At 34.6% G+C, this 26,006-nt stretch overlaps 4 protein-coding genes across 5 annotated transcripts in view; 2 read left to right on the top strand and 2 right to left on the bottom strand.

Annotated features, from left to right (window-relative positions):
- Nucleotides 1–13,922: 13,922 nt before the first annotated feature.
- Nucleotides 13,923–15,190, bottom strand: LOC18041629 (probable 3-hydroxyisobutyrate dehydrogenase-like 2, mitochondrial). Its single transcript, XM_006431805.2, has one exon. The coding sequence runs from the start codon at nt 15,111–15,113 to the stop codon at nt 14,193–14,195; it is 921 nt and encodes a 306-aa protein (XP_006431868.2). The 5' UTR covers nt 15,114–15,190; the 3' UTR covers nt 13,923–14,192.
- A 492-nt stretch (nt 15,191–15,682) lies between these two features.
- On the top strand, nt 15,683–17,093 carry LOC112097871 (scarecrow-like protein 14). Its single transcript, XM_024183463.1, has 2 exons — nt 15,683–16,780; nt 16,920–17,093. Exons 1-2 carry the CDS (start codon nt 15,683–15,685, stop codon nt 17,091–17,093), a joined length of 1,272 nt encoding a protein of 423 aa, XP_024039231.1.
- Nucleotides 17,094–18,264: 1,171 nt separating this feature from the next.
- On the bottom strand, nt 18,265–19,477 carry LOC18042134 (probable 3-hydroxyisobutyrate dehydrogenase-like 3, mitochondrial). The gene has a single exon (XM_006431804.2). The coding sequence runs from the start codon at nt 19,217–19,219 to the stop codon at nt 18,296–18,298; it is 924 nt and encodes a 307-aa protein (XP_006431867.1). The 5' UTR covers nt 19,220–19,477; the 3' UTR covers nt 18,265–18,295.
- A 5,616-nt stretch (nt 19,478–25,093) lies between these two features.
- Nucleotides 25,094–26,006, top strand: part of LOC18042446 (glutelin type-D 1) — a 4,345-nt gene continuing 3,432 nt past the window's right edge. Inside the window, exons 1-2 of one of the 2 annotated variants that reach the window (XM_006431798.2) lie at nt 25,094–25,199; nt 25,338–25,542. In XM_006431798.2, the coding sequence (XP_006431861.2) occupies nt 25,344–25,542 (199 nt within the window). In that variant the 5' untranslated portion in view covers nt 25,094–25,199; nt 25,338–25,343. Of the gene's footprint in view, nt 25,214–25,337; nt 25,543–26,006 lie in introns of both variants that reach the window. The other variant, XM_024184391.1, reaches the window with a different exon arrangement.

Genomic DNA, 26,006 nt, shown 5'->3' with positions numbered 1-26,006 from the left:
ATCCAATTTTCCACTCAAGAACAAAGCATATTGAGATTGATATTCATTATGTTAGAAACAAAGTTCTTGCTGGAGAACTAAACATTCAATATATACCAAGTGAGGAGCAGGTAGCTGACATCATGACCAAGCCACTCTCATTCATCCATTTTAACTATCTTAGGGCCAAACTCAACGTCATGTCCTGTCCCTTGAGTTTGAGGGGGGCTGTCAAGGCTGCTCATTATTCAAGCAGCTTGGTGAAGCCACGTCAGCAGAAGGTTGTTAGTGAAGAATAACAGCTCAGCGTGATTAGTCAAGTATTAGTGATCCAGCTCAAAGAAAGTTAGTTAGTTAGTTAGTAAGTTACTAGCAATTCTCACGTGTAAGGAATAATATAAATACTTGTACTAATTTGTAAAAGCTCTTAAGAACTGAATTTTATCAAATACAAGTATCGAGAATTTTCTCTGTAATTTTCTATTCAACCAAACAGCACATCTCTGTTTTCTTTCATATATATATATATATATATATATATATATATATATATATATATATATATATATATATATATATATATATATATATATATATATATATATATATATATATATATATAGTTTTAAAATTTTAATTCCCTCCCAATTAATACTAGGGTTCAATTCAGTGGTGGACCTGTGCCTGCCCAGTCTAGCCCAAAAAAAAAAGTTATTAAAAATTACAGAATTGTTATTAATGCATAAAATAATTTTATATTCATTCACTTTTACTTATTCCTCTTTACCTTTCTATGTTTCCCACTTTCGCATCCATCCGCAACAACAATAAAATCCTTCGCTCCCATAGTTGTTGTGGTCCCCTGCTTCACTTCCTTTCAGCTCAAGCACTTTTCATTCAATTTTTAATGGGTAAAAATCACATTCTATTTTAACTTATTACAGTTCCCTCCCCCATATACAAGCATGGATTAATTTATTACAGTTCTCTCTCTCTCTCTCTCTCTCTCTCTCTCTCTCTCTCTCTCTCTCTCTCTCTCTCTCTCATTCATTTACAAGCATGGATGAAATCAAAGAATCTTTTCTATGATTCTCTTTCTTGCAATATTTAGGTATAAAGTATAAACAATTAAACAAATATCAACAATTGAGATTTGGGTCATAATTGTTTTGGTGATTGTTGATTTGTTAGTTAATAAATAATTCTAATCGGTGGTTGGCATCTCTATATTAGAATGAGTAGAAAATAAATTGTCTAATAAATAAATAAAAAATTTTTATTGAACTTCTCCATTTAATTAAATTAACTCAAATCTCACTGTTTATCTATTAATTTTTTTCTTATTATTCTAAGATTTTACAATTTTTTTTGTCAAAAATTTGATAGGCATGAGTATTTGTATTAACCATATATTGTCTTGTATGAGCTTTTAACATGGAGTTTTTGATTTTGTGACTTTAAATATATTTAAAATTAGTAGAATATATAGCTTATAACACTTTTAATGATTTCTTGATTCTTACATAATTACATGTTGTTATAGGTTATAATGTCAAACAACAAATCCCAACCGAGGAAAACTCTCCTTTCATTCTTTATTAAAGTAAATGATGGTCAATCATTAAATGGAACAAGTTCTGTGTGCAACATTGATACCTCAAGTTCTCCACCTAGGGCAAAGAGTCAAATTTGAGAAAGTTGATACTCCGTCTACTATTGACACTCCTTATTTAGAACGTGATCCCGGATTATGCTTTTTAATAAGTGCTTTTACCATTGACAAACGTGAAGATGTGCAGATGGCGCATATAAATATGGGACTATTTCAACCCAAACTACAAAAGCATCCATCGACTAAACATGGTATACAAAATCGTCGATTTCAATTTTCTTGGTTCTCGAAATTTCCTTGACTTGAGTATTTGATATCAAAAGAGAAAGCATTTTGTTTTCCATGTTTTTCATGACAAGCCATTTAAGAATGATGCATTCATTGTTGATGGGGTTCAAAATTGGAAGTATGTTGGTTGTGAAAAAATATATCCTTTTGCTCAACATGAAGGAGGTCAGGGTTCTTCTCACAATGATGCAATGTCAAAATGGAGTAATTTAAAGGATTCATCCAAACATATTGATAAGAGGATGAATGCACAATGTTCACAACAAATTTTGAAGAATAAACTACATCTTAAAACCTTGATAGTAACTACCAAGTGGTTAGCAAAACAAGCATGTGCTTTTAGAGGTCATGATAAGTCGATTAATTCTCTTAAACACGGAAATTTTATTGAATTAATTAAGTTGTTAGCAACAATGAATGAGGAGATTAATAAAGTTGTGTTAGAAAATGCTCCTAAAAATGCCCAATACATAGTACCAAAAATTCAAAAGGAGTTATTGAATATTATTGCTAATAAAGTACGACACAAGATTCGAGAGGAAGTTGGTGATACTAAATTTTGTATCATAGTTGATGATGCACTAGATGAATCTCACAAAGAACAAATGACTATTATTTTGAGATATGTTGATTGGGATAGTTTTATTCGAGAACGTTTCTTTGAAATTGTGAATTCGATGAAACAAAGTCCTTGACTTTAAAAAATGAAATATGCAATGTGCTTGCTCGGTACAATCTTTTAATTAAAAATTTAAGAGGTCAAGGGTATGATGGTGCTAGTAATATGGCGGGTGAATGGAATGGATTATGATCTTTATTTCTCAATAATTGTCTGAATGCTTATTATGTACATTGTTTTTCTCATCGACTACAGCTCGTATTAGTTATAGTATCTAAAAAAGTGCATGAGGTATGACTCTTTTTTTTCAAAGTTGAGTTCTATTATTAACTTTGCTAGTGCTTCTTTCAAGCATTATCTTTAGTTAAAATCTGCTGGAGAAAAAGAAATTGTAGATTTGATAGGTTTAAAAGAACTTTAGACTGGTACAGGGCCTAATCAAGTTAGAACTTTACAAAGAGATGGAGATACACATTGGAGCTCACATTTTACTTCAGTTAGTAGGTTTATTGAGATGTTTGGTGCAATTCTTGAAGTTTCAGAAAAGATGATTAATGATGGATTTAGTTGAGATATGCATGGAGAAGCTAAAAGTGTATATAAGGAGATGAAATCCTTTGATTTTGTGTTTATTTTGCTTTTATTGAATAAAGTTCTCGAAATTTCTGATATTCTTTGTTGAGTATTATAGACAAAATCATTGGACATCTTGAATGCTTTGAATTATGTCTCAAGTACAAGAAGACTTTTGCAGGAGTTTTGAGATAGTGGATCAGATAATTTTATTAGAAGTGTGGTATCTTTATGTGAAAAATACAATATTACTATACTTGATATGAATGATTGTTATATGGAAGGTACAGGGCGTTCTTGTCAATAAAAAAATTATGTTACAATTTAACATCATTATCACTTTGCTATATTTAATGTTATAATAGATTTTCAATTGATGGAGTTAAATAGTAGAATCTCTAAGCAAACTGTAGAACTCCTTACTTTGAGCTTGGCATTTGATCTAATTGATGGGTTCAAATCATTTGATATACACAATATTTGCTCTCTTGCTAAGCGATTTTATCCTCATGATTTCACTCTAAATAATGTGCTTGCTTTGAGAAGAGAATTAGAACATTATAAAATTGATATGCTTTCTCATCCACGGTTTCAAAATATTACTTCCCTTTCTGAGCTATGTTGATGATTCGTTGAAACAAAAAAGTCATAGCACTATTTTTTTATTGATAGATTAATTCGTCTAGTCTTGACTCTTCCTATTTCCACGACCACAACAGAGCATGTATTTTTAGCCATAAAACTTATCAAGACATCGCTTCGTAGTAAGATGGAAAATGAGTTTTTTCAAATTGTATGGTTATTTATGTTAAAAGAGAAATTACTGATATTGTTGACTCGGATTCTGTAATTCATGATTTTTATATTTCAAAGCCTCGAAAAGTACAATTTCGGTTGTAAATTTGTATTTGGGATTGTATTGTTATTTTATACTACTTTTTTAAAATTATTTTTATTTACAATGTGGATTTTACATGTAAGGCTCCTAATGTCTCCCAATTATTAGGTGTATTTTTTCATCTATATATATGAAATTTCATGTTCACTTAGTACAAATTTATTATTTTTTTAATTTAGCACAAGATATTGTAAAGTTCTGGGTCTGCCTCTAGTTTAGTTCACTCATTTGCCCACTATAAACTATTAGAAAATACATCCCTAATTATAATATGATAAAATGTTCTAAAAATTTAAATGCATAAATTTATAGAACTGGTTAGAGATCTATAGGAAGATTATATATCTTATTGGTATTTCTTGTCATCGTTTAGTTATCGTATGGGCAAAAGCAACTTTTGATTGTATATCTTATTGGTATTTCTTGTCATCGTTTAGTTATCATGGGGGCAAAAGCAACTTTTTAAGCGCCACATAAATGAAGACGTGGCCAGAAGGATATTTTTAGTATTTTTGCTGACCGTTTTAGGAAAAATGATACTTGGGCCAAAGAATGTCAACAAACTCAAAAGGAAATGATAAACTTAAAGTTTTTTATCTCACATGTCATAACTTTGAAGAACAAACTATCAGAAAAAGGAAGATAATACAAAAATGGCAAACGCTTACTTGAAAAGTTGGTTATATGTTATAATGGTAAATATACTCCAATTCGTAGTTTTTCTGCTAAAGAGCTCAAGATAGCTACTAACAACTATAATAAATGGAAAGCTATAGCACACGGAAACTGTGTACTTTATAGAGTTTTTCTACAGGATCGAACAATCTCTGTTTTGAAGTTTGAACGAGATTTTCGTAACAATGAGGGCCATCAGAATAGGCCACAATAATGCTTTGAGGTTGATTAAATGTTGCTTAGAGACTAAAATCCCCACTCTAGTGTATGAATCTGTAGACTAAATTCCACTTGAGCTTCCAACTCCGGGTCAATATAAGCGGAAAGCTATAGCACACGAATATTGTGTACTGTATAGAGGTTTTCTGTAGAATCACGCAATCTCTGTTATGAAGTTTGAACGAGATTATTTTAACAATGAGTACCACCCTTATTGTTTCAACAACATTGTATTTCCATCACAAATAAGCCACAAGAATGTTGAGGTTGATTGGATGCTGTTTGGAGACTAAAATCACCACCCTAGTGTACGAATCTGTAGAATATGGCACTCTTCAACAATCGCCTTCGCAATGGTCCCCATCAACATTCCCTACCATTACAATGGAGGGATAGGTTAAAGATCGCAATGGAGACTACAAATGCAGTGGCATATCTTCATCTTAGGTTGGCTAGACCAATTGTGTTTTGAGATATCAGACCATTATCTTACTCGATGGGCAAAATGTTGCCAAATTATTTCATTTTTCACTGGTTGCATCAATTCTAGAAGATTAAACTCATTTAGATGATGGAGTAATGGAAACAATTGGATACATAGCACTGGAGTACATGAATGCAGGTGATTGTAATGAGAAATGTGATGTGTTTAGTTTTGGCATGCTGGAGCTTTTAACTGGACAAAGAGTCTCTGGCGATCTTGTCCACATTGCAGATGATGATGGTTGTTTTTCACTAGAGTATTTGAAGAATATTGAAGATAAGATTTGTTAAGTTAGTAGATCCTGTAATTGTTAGAAACAGATCATGTCCTTGGAAAGAGCTGCAATTACAAGAATTTGTAAAAGTTATCTCTCAATGTGTCAATGAATCACTGGAAAATAGGCCAACAATGATAGATGTGGCAAAGCAACTCAAGGAAATATATCTATCTGTTTGTGTAATGCCCAAATATTTTTATGTACGAGTTCCATTTAAAACATTGAACAATGAAGAAAATTTCAAATGCTTGACATAGAGCATACTGATCCAGTCAATCAGTTTTATTATTCTTATACATTTCAAGTCGGTTCCTATTTCCGTCGATGTATAAACCAGATAACTCATAGTTGTTTCCACATTTAGCTTTAATCAAGGATTTGGATTTTTGTCAAGGAGAATATCACAAGGTGGGTTTTATTAGTGATCCTCGGATATGTTGAATAAAAAGGGCACATGCTAAACATATATCAAGATACAAACAATGTATAAAGCACAAAAACAAAATCTCTTTTCAAATCCTAACATTATTAATCACGAGATGCATTACAATTTTTTGAACTAAAGATTAAAACCATCATATCATAATAGGTACTGATAAACCAAGTGTCAAAAATGTAATTTTTGACAGAAATAAAAACATATACTGCTAAATGCAAAATTAATAAGCCTTAAAAGAATCCTAGCATCCGTAGAATTTCAGCAAACTCTTTCTTCTAAAGACTAGCAGAGATGTTACATGCTATCTTCTCTAGTAGAATCAACTTATGAACATTATTTATTTTGTCAAGTAGATTGACTTTGATTTAGCTTTCAATCAAAAGTGAAGGAAAATTAATTTACAACCATCAAAAAATTTATCGAAAGTTTTCTCATAAAAATAGTCTTGTGAGTTGTGAATGTTTGATTATTTTCCTTGATTATATTTTATTGCCCATTGGAAGTGTTTGTGTTTTGTTGTTGAGATTAGAGATGGCCAACGGGCCGTGCTGTGCCGACCCAAGCCCATCAAAGAAAGCCCACGCGTACTTGTGCTCATGTCATGCCGTGTCAACTATGCATTTCATGTCATGTCGTGTCATGCCTAATTTTTTTTGCTTAGGCCCGACCCAACACACGTGCCGTGCCCGCTCGTGTCATGCCCACACGTGTGGTGCCGTGCCGTGGGCCGTGCCATGCCGTGTCTAGGAAAAAAAACACACTAAGCTCTTTTTCTTTTTTTCTTTTTTTAAGAACGCATGCCAAGTTATTTTCTTATTTTTTTCAAGCCTATGTGCTTTTTTTGATTCATGTGCCTTTATTCAAATCTAATAGAATAAAAAATCCAAAACTCAAGTCCATATTCAATAATAATAAATTAATAATAATAGGAGAATATAATATTAGTTACTAAATTTGACTCTATAGTATTAGAATTCCTTTTAGTACTTAACGACTAAAATAATAATAATTTTTTGAAAAAATTAATTTAATTGTTAACTTGGAATTACGTAAAGTCATATATCATAGTTTATAATAATATTAATACATATTTATAAAATCATGATATCAATTATTTATTTAATAAATTATAAACATAAATCAATTATATTTTTTTAGAAACTAAGAATTAAATAGATTTAAAAAACTTGAGCTAATAAAATATATTAAAAGATTCAATTTTAAGTTATTTATAAAATCATAAAATTTTAAGTTTACTTTCATTAAAAAATGAAACATGCTTATTGCGTGTTGTGCTTTGGCCCATCTCTAATCGTACCGTGCTTTTAAGGCTCACGTACCTAAAATTCTAAGTCTAGCCTAACCTACATACGTGTCGTGCCATGCCACGTGCTCTACCAAAACGTGCTCATGCCGTGCTGTGCTGTACAAACACATACCGTGACTCGTGCCGTCCAGCCCATTGACCACCTCTAGTTGAGATTAATTGTTTTGGTGAATACTGCATTAGATTTATTTTGGAGAATCATTAGGAATTTTCAGAGAAGAAAAATAGAACAAATTCAACATGGAAAAGAGAATTACAATGACACTATAAAGTTATTTTTTCTGTCTCTTTTCTTTAGTCCCCAACTAAAATTTACTTTAATATTCTACAGTTCTATAACCTTCTTGTTGATGCAAAAATCCCGTCAATAGAGAATTAATTTAGGTGGGGGCGATAAAAAAAGCAAGCATTAAGGTGATTCCATTGTTGGCCTATGTCCCCAAGTAGAGAAAATAAAATTTTCATTAGGATTAAAATTACCATTAAACTCTCATTCTCTTCACTACTCTTTTTCAGTGCTTGTTCACCATACTAAGATACACATTTCCTTTATAACTCTCTATAGACAAAATTCACTTTTAACTGAAACTCATCTTAATTCTGCTCCATCCTTTAGGATTTGAATTATAAGATGTTCTTTATCTTCTCATTGATTCAATCCACGTCAAGCCTCATCTATTATACTTTTGAACTAAGCAATATCTTTCAATTGTTGACTTTTATTTAGCTGGGTTTAAATCGACAATAGCTCATCTATTTAGACTTACTGTTTTTGCATGATCTATAATCTAAAACTAGGTCTTTGATCCCTATCGGCTTATGGCCTATGACTTATTTTACTATTCCATACCCTTGAGGTGCATGAATTCTAGTCTCCACATTTAGTGGAGCACGATCTCTGGTCCCTACACATGATGAGCACAATCTTTGGTCCCCACACTTGGTGAGCATGGTTGTTGGTCTTATTCTTGGAGTGCACGATTCCTCCTCCCCGCTCTTGGGAGGCATGGCTGATGGCTCCTACTCCTTACTCTGAGGGAGCATGAATTCTGATCTCCACACTTGTTGGAGCACAATCCTTGGTCCCACACATGGTGAGCTTCCTCACACTTGGTGAGCATGGTCGTTGGTCCTATTCTTAGAGTGCATGACTCCTCCTTGCTCTTGGGAGGGCATAGCTCCTGCTCCTTACTCTCGAGAAGCACGACTTCTGGCCCACTCTTATGGAGTATGGATCCTACTCTTCAATCTTGGAGAGTATGGCTTTTCAACTTCACTATTCTTAGACACTCTTTTGTTAGTTTTTTACACATTTTATACAATCTATTGATGTAAAAATATAATCAACTAAATAATAAATTTATGTAGGAGCTATGAAAAGACATAGAGAATTAATGTGGATCAGCCTTTGGCCGACTTTTAGGGGTAGGGAAAATAAATCTTTCATTAGGATCGCAACTACCATCAAACTTTCACTCACTTTACTATCTTTTTTCAGTGCTTATTCCCAATAATAAGAGAGACCTTTTCTTTATAGCTCTCTATAGGTAAAATATATTTTTAACTGAAACTCATCATAATTCTTCTTTATCCTTTAGTTGAACTTAATATGATAATAACTCCTCTATTTAGACTTAGTCTTGCTACATGGTCCATGATTTAAAACTAAGTCTTCAGTCCTCATGAGCTTATGGTCAATAACTTGTTCTACTATCTCCCTACTTTTCGGATGCATGAATTCAAGTCCCCATATTTGGTAGAACGCGATCTCTGATCCCCATTCTTAGGGAGCATGGTTGCTGGTCTCCACTCTTGGAGAGAATGACTCCTGCTCCCTACTCTTAAATATCATGACTTTTCAATTTCATCATTCTCGTATACTTTTTTGTTGACTTTTTACATGTTTTGCACAACAGCTACTCATCAGCTCTTAGTTTCTAGCTCCACTAAAATCAAAAGCACAAGAGCTCAGGTCATTTCTCTCTTCATACCTTGTATATAAACATCTTTTACACCATTCGTCAACATCGTTGAACTTCCATCTCTTTGAGTTTCACTTTTCTAGTTAGTTTTTTTTTATTTTTCTTTTAGAATTTTTAATGTCTTCAAATTTTGAGAATAGTTCTAACTTCTACCATGACTACTTTGTTGATGATCCTATATCAATCGACCAATCACCTCCTGTTGTAAATTTTACTCTCGCATCATTTATCCTTGATAACCAAACCAACTTTCAATCCAACTCTAACTGGTACATCAATAAAATAGAAAATAAGATAGCTGAAAAATTTATCTCATCCCTTATAGTCAAATATAAGATTCCAAGTTCAATTGAACTTAGAAAAGAACAAATTGGTGTACTTGTCAATCAACCCCATCCTTAAGTTGTCGTTTTTCACCCTGACTTTTTCCAATATGGTGTTGAGTTACCATTACATCTTTTTTTTATGTACATTCTTATCTATCCTAACTATGCTCTGGCACATATTTGCCCCAATGTTTGGTGTGCCATGATTGGCATGTACGTTGCATGGAAATTAAGAGGTTTCCCTGACCCCACATTTAGTCAATTTCAACGAGTTTACCGATTAATGAGCCTTTCATATGGTAAAAACTCCTCTTTTAAGGGCTGATATTATGTCCGAACTTGGACTAAGTTTTCTTCTTTATCGGAGATGAATGATGTGGGAGTAAAATTTATAACACGAGATGGTTGGTTGATTGATAGAGGATAATGATCATCATCAAAACAATCATGGTAGAAAGAGTTAGAACTATTCTCGGAATTTAAAGACATTGAAAATTCTAAAAAAAAATAAAGGGAGAGACGACACTCACTAGGGGTGAAATCCAAAGAGATAGAAACTTAACGATATCAATAAATGGTGTAAAAGATGGTTTATAAAAAAGGTATAGAGAGAAAAACGACCTAAGCTTTTATGCTTCTAATTTCGGTGGAACTAGAAACTAAGAGATAAGGAGCAATTCTAAAAAAAAATCTAAAGAGATAGAAAGAGAGAGACAACACTCACTAGGGAAAGTGAAATCCAAAGAGATAGAAACTTAACGATGTCAATAAATGGTGTAAAAGATGGTTTATAAAAAAGGTATGGTGAGAAAAACGACCTAAGCTTTTATGCTTCTAATTTCGATGGAACTAGAAACTAAGAGATAGGGAGTAATTATTTTACAAAATATGTAAAAAGTTAACAAAAGAGTGTGCGAGAATAGCGAAGTTGAAAAATCATGCTCCGTAAGCATGGAAATCAAGAGTTATACTCCCCAAGAGTGGAGAGCAGAAACCATGCCCCCCAAGAATGAGGACTAATAGCCATGCCCCCACCTCCCCCCCCCCCCCCCCAAATGGAGAGCAGGAGCCATGCTCCCAAGAGCAGGGAACAAAGACCGTGCTCCACCAAGTGTGGGGACCGTAATTCATGCACCTCAAGAGTAGGAGATAACAAAATAAGTCGTGCACTATAAGCCCATAGGGACTAAAACCATGGACCACGCAAAAGGGCAAGTCTAAATAGAGGAGATATTGTCGTATTAAGCCCAGTTAAATAAAATTCAACAATTGAAGGATATTACTCGATCTAAAAGTAAAATAAATGAGGCATAACACAAATAGAATCAGTAGGAAGATAAATAATATCTTGTAATTCAATTCCTAAAGGATAGAGGAGAATTAAGATGAATTTCAGTTAAAATAAATTGTTTGTAGAGAGCTATAAAAAAAAGTCTTTTTTTTTATAAGAAAAAAAAGTCTCTTAATATAGGGAACAAGCACCGAAAAAAGAAACAAAAAGAATGAGAATTTAATGGTAATTGCGATCTTAATAAAAGATTTATTTTCTCTATCCGTGGACATAGGCAAAGGGCCAAACCACATTAATCGTCTGTGTTTATTTATCGCCCCCACCTAAATTAATTCTCTAATTGACTAGAATTCTGCATCAACACTCCTATTTTAGTTAGCCAAATACTTGTTGAGCCTACTAAATGCAGTTATCTACTTTAGAACTTTTACGAAGCTAAAACAAGTTATATGTTCTCCAAGAGAGAAATTCATAACCTCGTAAGCCATTATGCATATCACTTCACATATCTCAAAAAACTATACGCATAACAATTATAGCACAACTATTCACATGTCAAAGATGATCCCAATTTTTTTTTTTTGGGGCACCGTCTCTATGGGATAGGTGTTAGAGCAAGAGTTGTCTCTTTTCTTGCTCTGATTCTTCGAGGTAGATGTAAGTTACGAGCCTAGCTCTTTTCCCACCCTAAATCTGCATAGTAGAGTCAGAATAGAAATTTGCCTCCTTTCCTGCTCAAGTTAAAAAGTGTCAGAGCAAAAACTGTCCACCCTAAAACCACCCCCAAACCACCACCACCACCACCCCCCCCAACCCCTCACCCCACCCCTAAAATGAGTCTTAGCACTAGGTGTCAAACGAACAATGTTGTTCTTTTCCTTGCATAGTAGAGTCAAGAATAGAAGTTGCCTCCTTTCGTTCTCTTAACTCTATATAATAAGTGTCTGAGCAGAAATTGTTCTTTTTTATTTTTTAAACCCTCTCCCTAAACTAACTCCAAGCAATGGGTGTGAAACCAGGAATGTTGTTCTTTTCATGTTGCAACCACGAGATAAGAAGGATGAAGATTGCTTGGCATTGAAATCAAGGGTTTTGCTACCTCACATTTGCTGTAAGGTACAGCCAGGTCAAAATAAGTAACCGGGCCACCTAATTCACCTCCAATTACTGATTTTTGACTGGTTATACCTTATAACAAATGAAAGGTAGCCAGGCCTGAAATCAATTGATAGAATTTGGTATATTGTATGAATAAAGAAGCTGCTATCTCAAGATCATTCTAATAGTCATCTCAAAAAGTGTTCTAAAAAGACTTCCATACTAGAAATAGTAAAATAACTATATTCAGTTACATAACATATTAGCCTACAAGGGCAGAGTATACAATAGAGTAGTAGAAAAACTATCATTTAATACTTCGAACACCTACCCTGCATTGTTAAAGTAGCAAACAAAAACTCTACTCTTCAAAGAGGCAAAACCCATGCTCTAACCACTAACCAATGGAGTTAAGAGCAGGAAAACGACAAAGATTTCTGCTCTGACAATTACCCTACAGAGTCAAAGTAAGAAAAGAAACAAAGTTGCTGCTTTGACACCTACCTGATAGAATCAAAACAAGGGGGAAAAAAAGTTGCTCTGATATAATAGTTGTTTTGACCTAGCTGCCAGTTCCTTTGTCATACGCACAGTTCCTTTGAAATCGACATAATGATTGGCACGATGATGCCTATCCTAACACATACACAATAACGCCTACTATGTTACTTTTCAACTTACAAGTTCCTCATTTGGAAAATTTATCACTTACTTATGTGTTATGTAGAGTAGCCCAAAGAGAGTTTCTAAACGTAGACAAATACATCCAGTAGATCCAACTAGAAAAAGGAATAACAGATAGTTTAAGATTGACATAAAACCAACAAGTGTGGTTCCATTCAAATCCTACTATGTTCTAAGTAAAGTCAGCTCATTAGAATCTGACTCGAGTCCTTCTGAAGAGCAAGCTACTACCAATAGTAAGTCTCTGCAAAGCAGAGGGAAATAACTACAAACATAAGGAAATTTACTTAAAAACTATCATTTCAATCCTTTTTCCACTATGAATTTGCTTTAAATATATTTATGGGCCTTCGGCCAGAAGCTGAACCACACCAATTATCAGTCAATTATATTTACGTTTTGCATATTCGGTTTCCATTAGCTTGACCATATTTTTGAGTCAACATTTATAAACTAATAGTATCATTTGCAACGTGAGGAATGCCAAACTCATACTAAAATCACGCATATTATATGTTTATGATTTTGAATCACAAAAACATGAAGGGATCAAAATAATTGATTGCAGAGGCAAACCAACTCCACGAATGAGATCTTGTTGATATTTCACATGCATATTGACTTTGATAATGTTTACAATTTATAGAGGAAGGGAAAAATATTTTGAAGGTATCAAAATGAAGAAAGAACTTGCCTTAATAAATATTTCAACAAGCAATTAATAATAAAAAAAATACCAAAACAGGCCTTGAACATACATGTGGAAGCTTATCAAGCTGCAAAAATTCAGTTAAAATACAAGAAAATTTTGTTAGATAATTATAAGTTATGGAGGAGTCATGAAACTAGTGAAAATTCGGAAGAATCTATCAGCATTTTCTGATTTGGGTGGGGACTATATGTCATTGGAAATGCCAAAGGACATTTTAAGTTTACCCCAAAACTTCAGCAAAACCCGAAGGTCTAACAATTGAAGGAATACCCCATTCCTTGGAACATAAGTTATGGTAACCCCAATGATTCAAAAAACTCAAATCATGGTATATTGCTCAACAGCTATGATCTTAACAAAGAAGCCCATAGTATGGAAAACATGCATTGTGGTCAAAGACTCAAAGTCACATGATAAAACTTCGAGAAACCAGAATAGAAAACTTATAAATGAAATTCTCTCAAAATATCAAGCTCTGTTCTGCTTCTCAATGCTTTTGATTTTACAAATGTGTATATGCACAATAATTACTGAACCCCCTCCATCCAAGGGCTAGCCCATGAATATGCCTAATACATCATTTTACTCCAATATACATATATCCACACAGTCTATACATAACACCACTGAAATACTTGTAAATCAAGCTTAAGGTAGCTCAAGTCACATCCAAGATTCAATATATATTTACACAATCAAAAATAAGAACTTACTTACCATTGATCCTCTCAATAACAGATACAAGCCCTTGTGTGCCCAACTTGCCATCACCATTAGCCACCATAGCCGAAAACAACTGTTTGCCCAATGCAGCACCGGGCAACACAACCACTCTCTCATCCTCACTTTCCTCAACAACATCAACACCCATTCCCATGTCCTTCACCATATACTCAGCAAACCCGCCAGGCCTAAAGTCCTTCTTTATCATTCTCTCCCCATACAACTCCATGGCCATTGATCCCGCTGCACCTCCCTTTATAGCATCCATCCATTTTCTCACATCCAACCCCGCTTTATCAGCAAACACCAAACCTTCACTCAGTCCCAACAAGTTTGCTCCCACCACAATCTGATTCGCAATTTTACAGCTTTGCCCACAACCCGCCTCGCCCATAAACGTAGGCTTCCCCAGAACCTCAAACAACGGAGTCAGCCACTGCACAACAGCACTATCACCAGCAGCAAATATAGCTAATTTCCCATCTCGGGCGCCAATGTCGCCTCCGGATACGGGTGCGTCAACAGCCCAGCAATCTTTCTCTCTTGCGACTTTGAATATTTCCCGCGCGAGGGCAGGGTGACTGCTCGTGGTGTCAACGTAGACGGCGCCGGGGTTGAGGCCAGAAACGATGCCGTCGGGATCGAGGGCAATTGATCGAACGTCTTGTGGGGTGCCCACCATGGAGAAGACAACGCCGCTTGATTTGGCGACGTCGAACGGTGAAGCGGCGAGAGTGGCGCCTTGTGATTGGAGCTGAAGGGCTTTTGATGAGGTGCGAGCGTAGACGGTGACGGAGTAGCCGGCGGAGAGAAGGCGGGAAGCCATGGCGTTGCCCATTACGCCGATCCCGATCCAGCCGATGCGGGTCTTGCTGGGAGTAATGGGCTTTGGATAAGGAGTTTCCATATTTGCAGAGTTGATGAGTGAGAGAGAAGATGGACTTTGGGGAGTGAAAAATGAAGTGAGCTTGTGAGGCCGTGCACCATAACTCATGGGAATCCACGTTAGGAAAATTTATACCGTTTGATTCGGTGTTAATCTAATCAACGGTTATGAGTTAATTGGATTTCATGTAGAGACTTCATAAATTTTGATCTTCACTCATTAAAAAAAGTGATCTTATATATTTGGGAAATTTACACCAATAGCCATAAAAATTTTGGTTTTTTCCATCTTAACCCCCCAAACAAACTTCTATCAACATTAGCCATAAAAAAGTCTTTGAGACCAAAATACCCCTCTCTCTCATCTTTCCCCCAACAATCTCTCTTTCTCCCATCTCTCCCAAACCGAAGAACCTCCCATCGTCGGCGGCGTCGGATTACTTTGAGCCCTAGCTAGTTAGACGCAGTTAAGTAGCCTAATCAATCAATAACCATATATTTCCTATAAGAGTAATTTAGTACGTACTTAAAAAACTCAAAACCCTACACAAAATACGTACACAGTTTATGAATTAGCAGCTTGTCACCGTCATGCATTTGTATCTCCATTATTTTATTTTGAACTTAGATTTAGAGTTGAGGCTTTTGGCTGTTGCGATTTCCATAGATCCAAATTCCAATCGGTTTTCTGATTTCATTAGTGGTTTCAAAGTTGATGATGAAACCGTTGTACCAAATGCAAATCAGTACTCAAATACTGAAAATGGATTCAAGTTCACTATTCCCTCACCTTATCTAAACTTTTTAGATATCCCTTTTAATCCCCTTAATCCTGATCCTGGTATCATCACTCCATCCTCAACTGCGAGTCCAGACTTAGAATCTTTGGGCGCCTCTACGAGTTTAAGCCCGGATGGAAGCTCCTTTGCTCGGTCCTCAGGCTGGAGTCCGGAAGGAGAGGCTTCCTCTCCCTCGGATGACAGTGATTCTTCAGACCCAGTTCTCAAGTACATAAGCCAGATGCTCATGGAAGAGAAAATGGAGGAGAAGCCGTGTATGTTTTATGATCCGTTGGCTTTACAAGCCACTGAGAGATCGTTGTATGAAGTACTTGGTGAGCGGCAGCCATACTATCCTCCATCACTTAATCAACCTCAACCCTCTGTCTACCTGAATTCCGGGAGTGGTGAGAAAAGCAATATATTTTCTAATAATAGCAGTGATTTTAATAGTGATTCTGGTGCTGTTAGTAGCACCAGTAGCGGCGGCAGTGATTTTGTCGAATCACTGTTGGTTGGTGATACTGCAGAATTTAATGGCTCTTTTTTACGAAACCCTTTACCTGAGGATTACCATTCGAAGTCCAATTCACAGCAGCATAGTTCGCAATTTTCTGTCAACCCACCAGATAGCATGACTACTATTGGCAGTGGGTTGATGAGTTCTGTGAACGAGTTTCTGGCTCAGAACATGCTTAGTGATAGGGAGTATGTCCTGCAGTTCAAGAAAGGAATGGAGGAAGCTAGCAAGTTCCTTCCTACTGGTAATCAACTAATTATTGATTTGGAAAGCTACGGTTTCTCTACAGAACAAAAAGAAGACACTTCCAGAGTGGTGGTCAAGGTGGAGAAGGAAGAGAGGGAGAACTCGCCTGAAGGATCAAGGGGTAGAAAGAACCACCAACACTTGGTGCGACAGGCTGCCTGTCGCACCAAAACTTGGTGCGACAGGTGCCTGTCGCACTTGGTGCGACAGGCACTTGGTGCGACAGGCACTTGGTGCGACAGGCACTTGGTGCGACAGGCGCCTGTCGCACCAACACTTCCAGGCAACGGGCTCCAACAGATGCTCTTCCGGCAGCCCACGTAGGGAAGTCCGAGACAGAGCGAGCTTCTCTGATCTTGAAGATTACGAGGTCAGTGAAACCGAGTCCAAAATCTCTGACGACGCCATTTTCGAAATGGAGCGTGTTTCTACTGCCGCCATGGCTGATTTAAAGTAACATTATGGAGATGAGAGAGAGGGGTATTTTGGTCTCAAAGGCTTTTTTATGGCTAATGTTGATAGAAATTTGTTTGGGGGGTTAAGATGGAAAAAGCCAAAATTTTTATGGCTATTGGTGTAAATTTCCCTATATATTTCTATGTAAATTTTTAAAATTATATTTTAAATAGTTTATTAGTCATGTGTGCACTGTTATTTACGGGAAAATGTACTTTTCATCCGGAGAGTTTAATGTAATAACTCATTTTATCTTTATTTTTTAAACAATAATTTAAAATATTCTTTCGTTAACTCACCGTTAGTGTAAAATCGTTAACTAGTAATTCATTAAGGGCAAAATATGATTTTTCATTAAAGTGATATAAATTATATTAAAATAATTGTTTTACACAATTAAATAACACTACAAAGTATACAAAATTCATTAACTTTTTCTTAAATAAAATCAATGATGATATAGTTTGATATAGTCATTGAATAATTGTCATAAGGAACAAACTGTAATTAACACAATATCTTTAAATCATTAGAAGAAAAACTCAAAAATACCATCAATTTTTATGTGCTTGCATGTACTAAATATCTTCTTTATCTTTAATTCAATTCAAGTCATTTTACAGTGTAATTAGATAGTATACTTATATAAATAAAAAATTGTGATATTTTTGGTACTTAGATCTAAGGTTTACAGGATTTTCATGCCGCAAAAATATAAAGAAATGAAAAAAGAAAAGCTTGAAATATAAGTTTTTCATCTTTTTCAGTATTTTGTGTTTAGTGAAATTAGATAAAATTATTTTTATTTATATATTAATTTTTATTTATTTTTCTAATTTTCTCTTTGATGAAATTTTTTTTTTTACCTTTAATCAATTACTAACAAATGATATTCAACTAATGCTGAATTAACGATGTTTTAGACTATTATTTAAAAAGTAAAGATAAAATAAACTATTGCATGAAAAGAATGATTTTTTCCCGTTATTTACTTTATAGAATATGATTGCGTGTATAGAAATCGATGGTGTTACCTCAAAAACTAAATTAAATTAATTCCACCGCCTTCCCAAAAATCCCCCACTTGAAAGAATTGGAAAAAAAGAAGACTGAATAAGAAACTTGAAGGGAAACAAAAGTGCTAAAGAAACTAACAAAGCTCCTCCTCATCATCATCGTCATCTTAATTGTTTCTAATTATTGCTAATTAATGCCATTGAGCCTTTCTATAACAGTAATGACACCTTGAAGGCCAAGCTTGGCATCCCCATTAGCAATCATGCCGATAAACAGCTGCTTACACAATGCAGCTCCAGGCAAAGCCACCACTTCACCTTCATCTTCTTCCACGAAGTTCAAGCCAATCCCAAAATCCTTCACCAAATACTCCGCAAACCCACCGGGCCTAAAGTCTCTCTCAATCATCTTCTCCCCGAACAGCTCCATTATCTTATTCACCGCCGGTCCGCCTTTCAAGCCCGCCAGAACCTTGCCAAGGTCCAGCCCGGCCCGCCCCGCGAACGTCAGAGCTTCGCTCAGCCCGACCAAGTTCGCACTCCCCACTATCTGATTCCCTATCTTGCAGCTCTGCCCGCATCCGGCTCCTCCAACGTACGTGCATTTGCCCATTACCTCAAACAACGGCAACAGCCATTCAACAATGCGGCTGTCCCCGCCGGCCATTATAGCAAGCTTGCCTTCTCGTGCCCCGGCGTCAGCTCCTGAAACCGGCGCGTCGACGGCCCAACAGAGTTTCCCACCCGCCGCGTTTGATATTTCACGTGCGAGGCTGGGGCTGCTGGTCGTCATGTCGACAGTGACACCTCCCGGGTTTAGCCCGGAGAGGACGCCGGTGGGACCGATGACGACGGACCGGACGTCCGGGGGCCCGCCAATGATGGTGAAAACGACGTCACAGGATTGAGCAAGGTGTTGCGGGGAGGTGGCGAGGAAGGCGCCTTGGGATTGGAGGTGAAGGGCCTTCGATGGGTTGCGAGCGAAGACGGTGAGAAAGTAGCCGGCGGCGAGCAGGCGGGAGGCCATGGGGGAGCCCATGAGGCCTATGCCGATCCAGCCGATGCGGGTTGTCGATGGAGATATGGGTGTTGTTGGATAAGGGGCTTCCATCGATTTTGTAGAGCTTTGAAGTACAGAGAGAGTAACAGTTCGGAGATGAAGATCTGATCAGAGAACTTTAGTGGAACACTTTTTTTTTTTCTTTTGTGAATAGTTGTTGGTGATAGCAAGTTGCTTGGTCACACCACATGCTTCTAGTCTAATTTTTTAAAAAAGATATGAGAAGTCGCATTGGGTACATTGGGATGGTATTTGTTTAATTAATCACTTTCCCTATTCTCTGCATCTAGCCCGAGATAAAAAGCTTATTGTTTCTGTGACTTCCTTCAAAAATTCACTCGCTTCCTATGTACATATTTATAAATTACATTCTTCTTTGCGGAGTTCATAAAGTTTTTGTGAGGCCATTTGAAACAAAATAAAACAAAATTATACATGTCTACGGATAGTAAAATGAGAGTTTGGGCAGAGCTTTTCTAAATATAGGCTCAAATCCATTTTAGGAGAAGCATAAGGACTAGGCTTGGGCTGAACTCGTGCCGAGTTTGGACTTTTTTTTTTATTGTTTGTAAACCTAAAATGAATTAGTAATTAACAAGGTGTTATAATTAATAATAAATTAAAGAAAATAAATATTTTAAAATAAATATAATGAAATAAATAAAAGCTTAGAGATTTAATTTAATTTTTTTATTTAATTCAAACACCCTTTTAATTAATTAACACTTAGAGAGAGTTTAGTATTATGATTTTAAATTTTCTGAATCATGATTGATTTATGAATTAGAGATTTGAGTTTTTATTTATTTATTTTTCTATTTTTTAAATTTCAATTTATTATTCTAAACAATTTTTTTTTCTTAAATAGAGGGTAACTAGTCTCGACTCGGGCATTTTTTCTTAATCTCTTGTTTAGACCCTCATTTAAAAGGCTAACCCAAAACTTGCAAGCCTAGGTCAAGCTGGCCCTAACTTTTTAACCCATCCTATACATATAATAAACATATTCATCTATATATCGCATTATGAATTGATATTTTTACCGATTATAATAACCTTGGCCTAACAATTGAATAGATATTATCTTTTTTGGGCACACAATAAATGAACAAAAAGTTAATGAATTCTTTAAAAGAAAATTTATCTATTGACCACATGCTTTTTTTAAAATATAAATATCTTTTCTTTTTTTGCTAAGTTTCACCTAAAATTACATTTTCTTACACTCATCTACTTCCGTTTTCATGTTGTTCAAACCTTATTGATGTCATAAGGATAAAATTATCAATTGACCCTGTCCTAAAAGAAAAAAAAAATTCACATAGTTTTTTAGCTTCTTCCTACCTCTCAAAATGCTTTGTTTCAGCACAATTAAATTCTTTATTTCATAATTAGTCGATCATCAGCAGAGATCGAAGAAAGTAAATGGCATCAGGATGGGGAATCAACAGCAACAAAGGGAGGTGCTATGATTTCTGGATTGGCTTCAACGAATGAATGTTGCACTGTAGAGAGCCGAAGGGTTTTTCTATCCTTCGTGAGGATTACCTCGAGTGCCTTCACCTCTCCAAAGAGTTCTGCGAAGAGATCGGATTTATAAGGAGTAGTAGTGTAAAATAAGGGCAGCTGCAAGAAAGACCAAGGGTGAAGATGTCATTGATAATCATCATAATTTAATCAATCATTGTTTTAATTTGAAGAATAAACAATGTGGAGATGTTCAAACTCACCTAATTTCTTTGTTTTCCCTAGAATAGACATGTATTTTTGTTTTGTTGTATGTAATGAAGTCAATGTTCATACCTTTATTTGCAATTAGCAATTAGATTGACACCACCATTTTCTTCACATTACATCACATCATTATTATGCCAAGAAAGAATAATATCCCCAAACCCTATTTGCAACTCCTCCCAATCACCCTCCTCAAACTCCGACAGCATGCCACTACAGCCATTATTATCCACCACTTTCACTCCACCATAAGCATTTCAGTAGCAATCTCCATTGAAACGTCAACAAGCAACACCATTTTCCCTAGATTCCCTAGTCCAACAGCATATCTCTTTCCCTTCTCCACTATGTACCCCAACCTCTCACCGATCTCCATCCCTTTTTCTACCACCAGTAGCTCGATCTCAATTAATGGTCGTGCTGCCAACGGCTCGAGCCTCAAAGATCTACTATCCGTTATCGAGCTCCTACAGCTAGTCGCGATTTCTTCAATTACTGGATTGAGTTTGGGATTAGGTTTTGGCCAGCCACAACTTCTCTATTTTTTTTTTTCATTTATTTAGGGCAAAACTGTAATTTTACATTTGGAGCAAATATAGTTATTTGTCCAATTTTCTATTAGTTCTCCTAACAGCATGCAGACAGAAGTGAATGGGTGTAAGAAAATATAAGTTCAAGTGGAATTAAGCAAAATATGTATATATATATGTTTATTTTTTAAAAAGTTGAAAGAAAAAGATGGTTGGTGGATATTTTTCTTTTTAAAATAGTCAGGCTATTTTGGAACTGTGAAATTAAGTTATTGTAACTTCCTTCTTGTTGGTAAAAGAAAATTGATAAGGAACCAAACATTTGGAAAAAAAAATCTAATATTCTTTAGTAATTTCAACACAATGATAATAATATTGTCTATTTTCGAGTGATTTTTTATTTTTCCACTTAGGCTGCGTTTGACACACCGTATTATATTGTTTAGCTGTATTGCTTTACGATATATTGCATTAAGGTGTACTAAGCTGTAATGCTATATCATATTTGGTGCAATATGTACTGTATTATATGTAATAGTATTTTATATCATTATTTATAGCAGTATTAATTTAAATTAATATTATTCAAATTTATTTATTTTTAAAATTTATTATTAGTTATATTAAATTCTTTAAAAATAATTAATTTTTATATATTAATTATTATAATATAATTAAATAATAGATTATTCAATTATATTTTGAATATAATAATAATACAATATTATTAATAATAAATTATTAATTTATATTATTAATTATACCGTAAAAATAAAAGAAAATAAAAATTAATATTTATATGATACTATTTTAAATTGAAAAGTTATATTTATTTATTATTAGAATAAATTAAAAAAAAAAAAAACCCTAATGCAACAACTTACTGCAGCCAAATATAACAGTGCAACCTCATGTAACGAGGAGTGGGAAACACCCTCTTAGAAGATAAAGCTAGTTGTACCGTTATTTAAATGTAGAAAATAGCTTCATGGGCTACTCGAGCAATCAGCCCAATAAAAAAGCCCAAAACTAATGTAGGGAATCCCAAAGATACGCTGTCGTCTCTCTCATTGAAGAAAATTATCAAGCAAGTTGGAGCTACCTTGTCGCTGAAGGAAACGCAGACGACCACGTATTTGTCTATTTGAAGACAAAACTCTCTCCACATAGTACGAAGAGCCATGGTGACATCTAGATGCTAGGGTAACACAAATCTAGCATTGGATTGTTAGCTTAGATTACTTAGAGAACACAGAATCCCTTGTATAAATTCTTACCTTTAGTAAATTTATTATAAAGCAATGAACATTCCACAAATAGAGGCCTATGATCATCTCAACACCAAAATTTTAATTTTTATATCATATGTTTTATACTTTCATTTTTTTTTCCCAATACTAACGTTGAGACTTCAAGAAAGCGTAGAAAGACCCACAAATTGAAGGTTAAAGAAACAAGAAAAAGAAATTAAAAAAAGAATAGAAGCCTAAATTTTCAAACATTAGAATTTGAAGTAATGATCTTCAATTGTTTGCCATGCATTGAAGATTGAATACGTCATGGTAAAAGGTCAGAGATATCATGCAAAACAACTTATACGAGAGATTTGACCACTTAAACAACTTTATGGTCGTAGCGAATGGTCAACTCTCATTTGCATGATTTAGAATTATCTCATAATTGACGCCGTCACCCAACACATGCAAAAAAGAATAATGAACTTTTACTAAAGAACCACCATTTTGGCCCGACGAGTACAAATACCATTCCATGGAGTACAGGCTATTTCACACGGTCATACTAGCAATGACGGATCCGGTGCTACGCCGAACTCATGAAAGACTATTTTTTGTGAACTTGTTTCAATCGTGGATCAACTTTTGGGCTCGAGCTATGTTGATGGACTCGTATAATTGCACAAAGGTCCCTGTCAACGTGAGTCTTCTGTCTAATTCACTGCATGTTACAAGTAAAGCCTAACTGTCAAATTGCGGCACGCATCAAGCGGTGGCCTACGTACCAGTTCAATAATGGCAAAAACCCAAAAGACTCCAAGATGGGAGTTCAAATCAATCACGTAACGATCATGTAGTTAATCAATAACGAAGTACATAACGAAGTACATGATTGAAAAAACAAAATTTTTTCCCCAACCTTCGTGTGAGTAGGATTTGAAGCAAGTGGTTTTATAAGTTAAACTGTAAATAAAATTTGAGGCATTGAAAACCTACATTACCACTTAAAAAATTAAGGAAAAAAAAAACCTTAAGTACGAAGGGCAAATAAACTTAAGCTTACATAGCTGGTAATTATATTCAAGTGCATAATTAGTTGAAGGTCATGGGACATTTCGAATAAGAAAATCTCTGTTTATTTATTTATATAGAGTTTTATTTCTTTAAAATTTCAATATCTATTTTCATTTGGCATAATTAAAATTAATTGTCCGAAGGGTATATTCTAGGTTTGGCACACAATTATTAACTTAGGCCTTGTTTGGGATATAGTACTAAAGTATTTGGTGTGATAAAAAAATATTATATCTTTAATAAATTTTTAAAAATAATTATTTTAAAGTTATTTTTACCATATACTATTAACTTTTATGTTATAGGTGCAACTTTTTTTTCCACAATAAATATAACTTAAAAGTTATAGCATCTCAATATAAAATCGGGTGTTAGTCCCTGTATTTTAAAAAATTATCAAAAATATATTTGTCGTTATCTTCATCACTTTTGGATCTAATTTAATTTTAAGGGTAAGATTGAATTTTTTATTTTATAAAACTAGAAATTCATATGAATTTGATAGGCAACAGTTGAAAAATATAGAATTGTTAATTTTAGTGATTTTTTGAAATAAAAATATTAACTGCCAAATGTAAAAGCAATATATTTATATTTCTGCTTCACTTTTTTTTTTAAACAACCATGGTTCAATATTTATGTTAAGGATATTATTTTTTTATTAACAGAGAATAATTGCTTGACTAATAATATAAACTTGAGACCACCTTTGATTCTTGAGTAAACTTTTGATCATGAGTTAATTACCCTTGAGCTCCTATACGCTATAAGAACCAAACTCGCTCATGAATATACCAAAAGACATGGGCATTTATATTTAAATATTAAAGTTACACATCAAAACTCAGTGACTAATAGAAAGTTACCAAGAAAAACATTTAATCTTTTGCCGCCCAAAATTTAATTGTCCAAAAACAAATGCAGCAGTTCGTTTTAAATGCTGTTGTTGTCAATCAATCAGTGTGATTAAATGCTGCTGCTCTGTTGCGTCAATTGTGCCTCACACGAGATGCTGGAAATCCTTCAGCAATGGCCATATTTGCTTCTAGCTCAGACTGTATTTTTATGACTTGTTAACCTTACCATATATCATCAACTAGTACACGCAAACAAAAAACGCATATGACAAAAACCCTATGGAGAGTTGAGATTTTATTTGGGGAATGCATGAATGAACGAGGCAACGTGTACGGAAGATTTTATTTAATGGTCACATGTTGAATGCCCACGAAGTTAATGGACCATTCATTTACAAATTATGTTGGATTTTATTTGTCGGTGCATAGAGATAGTCATTTTGATGGACAAATAATTGTCAAATCCAGATGTTGTCGGTGTCATTTGCAAATTATTTGGGAAATATCCTTATCGTTCCTCAGTATCTTTCTATAAGTACTCGTGAAGTCATTTGGCTCTTTTCAAATTAGAAACTATACTCCTATCATTTTCTTCAAAGAGGTATGCTATTGAGTGTAAGTTTTAAGTTCTCATCCACTAAAAATATGAAATTTTCTTTTATCTGTCTATCTATGATGATGATTATTAGCTTTATTTATTAATTTTGTTTATTATTACTGTGTTAATTAATTTGTAAAGCACTTGATGGCTCTGGATTTATCACCAAAATTTGCCAACAAGAAGATTTTTGAGGGAGAAGGTGGATCATACTACAGCTGGCCAGGTACTGGATCTAATTTGCTTGGTGAATCCAAGGTTGGTGCAGGCATCCTTCTTTTGAAGCCAGGAGGATTTGCTCTTCCCCATTATGCTGATTGCTCCAAAGTTGGCTATGTTCTTCAGGGTGCGTGCATGCGAGCTATCATTTAATTTTATCGTCTACTCATTTTCCTTTTTCTTTCTATATATGCATATTTTTCATATTGATTTTTGTGTCGGCCCACAATGGATTTTACCTTTGTTATGAATAATGTTAAGCATTCTAACATCTAAATTTTAATTTGAATTCCAATAGATATGATTTTCATCCATGGTAAGATAATTAAATAATTTTACTAACTATAAAATTAGTTATCTAATAAATGAATGATATATGACATTAGAATTCAAATTAAGACTTTTAAAATAGGTCTTTAATTTCGTGAGAGAACCTTTACATTTACAATGGTTCGAGCCCCCATAAAAATATTATGAGAGTCAGTTTCAGTCCTCCCTTAAGATATCAGTTGTAATTTCTGTATTACAATATTAAAAAAAAGTTAAGACTCTTTAGGAGCTATAAAATTAATTATCCCAATAAATAAATAA

The sequence above is a fragment of the Citrus clementina genome, unplaced genomic scaffold, assembly GCF_000493195.1.
Source record: "Citrus clementina cultivar Clemenules unplaced genomic scaffold, Citrus_clementina_v1.0 scaffold_5, whole genome shotgun sequence".
NCBI lineage: Eukaryota > Viridiplantae > Streptophyta > Magnoliopsida > Sapindales > Rutaceae > Citrus > Citrus x clementina.
This window is presented reverse-complemented; position numbering and strand designations above follow the sequence as displayed.